Source organism: Austrofundulus limnaeus, unplaced genomic scaffold (genome assembly GCF_001266775.1).
Source record: "Austrofundulus limnaeus strain Quisiro unplaced genomic scaffold, Austrofundulus_limnaeus-1.0 Scaffold1124, whole genome shotgun sequence".
Classification (NCBI taxonomy): domain Eukaryota; kingdom Metazoa; phylum Chordata; class Actinopteri; order Cyprinodontiformes; family Rivulidae; genus Austrofundulus; species Austrofundulus limnaeus.
This window is the reverse complement of record NW_013953526.1, coordinates 23,309-24,612: the sequence shown is the minus strand read 5'-3', so window position 1 is coordinate 24,612 and position 1,304 is coordinate 23,309. Positions and strand designations below refer to the sequence as shown.

Sequence of the window (1,304 nt, the reverse complement as noted above, 5' to 3'; positions counted from 1 at the left end):
ATGCGTAATATTTACATGTAAAACATCACCCTTTTATCTCTTGTAAACATGTTGTAACAATTTCTACAGTTTATAGCAAAGTATTTGTACATTTATACGTTTATAAAGTGTTTGTTTGCACCGCGCTACGTTCTGCTCATTGATTTCAATAGTTAGCGTTAGCATAGCTCAATGCATAAAAATCCCCCATGTGAAGCCACGCCCAGGTCATGTGACACCCAATCCAGTCATATATATATCAATGTTAACCTGGGATCTATTTAATGTGAACAGCACCTCTGAAGGTGTAAAACTAATAAATATATCTGTTAGTTTTTCACATGATATTTGAGACTTTGAAGACTGAACAGGCTGCACACAAATAAACACACAGTCAACCACCCGCAGACACACAAGTGTCACAAAAATAGACCAAACGTTATGAACTTTTACCCATCMTGGTTGTTTCCCTCTCCTCCCCTCTGTAGCAGGTTTTATTTGTGTCAGAGGTCACAGAGGAAGGACTGTTCACAGGCAGGAAATGTGTATTTTACATTCAGAAGTGTGTTTTTTTTCTCGTAGAGGACAGGAAACACTGATTGTGCTGCTTGTTTCTGAAGAGTCCTGCTCTAACATGGCCGTGTGTCKGAGCTCTGTACAGACGGTCTTATTGACGCTTGTTTTCTCCTCTCCAGGACACCATCAACAACGTGAAGTCTCGGCTGGGCAAAAGCTCGCAGATCCAGGCGGTGCTGCGGGCTTTTGAAGCTCGCGACCGAAACATCCAGGAGAGTAACTTTGACAGGGTGAACTTCTGGTCTGTGGTCAACCTGTGTGTGATGCTGCTGGTGTCGGCTGTTCAGGTCTATCTGCTCCGCTCGTTGTTCACAGACAAAAGGAAAATTCGCACGTAACGCTACATGTATTGTAAGGACAAGAAACTATAATGTTACAAATAATGTTTGTTTTTCAGGTTTTCTTTCCTAATGTTTCACACACAAAATCTGCATTAATACAGACACAGTTCTTATTGTCAGTCCTATCAGTCCCTCTACTCTTCATTCATTATATCTCTTTATCTAGARTTGTACTTTTTATACAATCCTTTCTACCTGCTCAAGTTGTTTACTAAAACACTGCAAAAACTGTCCACCTAACCAAGTTTTAAAATCTTATATCAGACAAAAAGTCTTTTTGATCTTGTCTAAACAAGAACTGATTGTGTAAGAATAATCATCTTGTTTTCAGACTGATTTACTAAACAAGACTGATTGTGTAAGAATAATCATTTTGTTTTCAGAATGTGTAAGATTATTTGTCTTGTT

General features: G+C 38.8%; 1 protein-coding gene across 1 annotated transcript in view; it reads left to right on the top strand.

Annotated features, from left to right (window-relative positions):
* tmed5 (transmembrane p24 trafficking protein 5) overlaps nt 1-1,129 on the top strand; it is a gene marked incomplete in the record, with an annotated part of 5,342 nt that extends 4,213 nt beyond the window's left edge. The window contains 1 exon segment of the mRNA XM_014030832.1: nt 674-1,129. Within this exon segment, the coding sequence (XP_013886286.1) occupies nt 674-893 (220 nt within the window).
* Nucleotides 1,130-1,304: the final 175 nt, after the last annotated feature.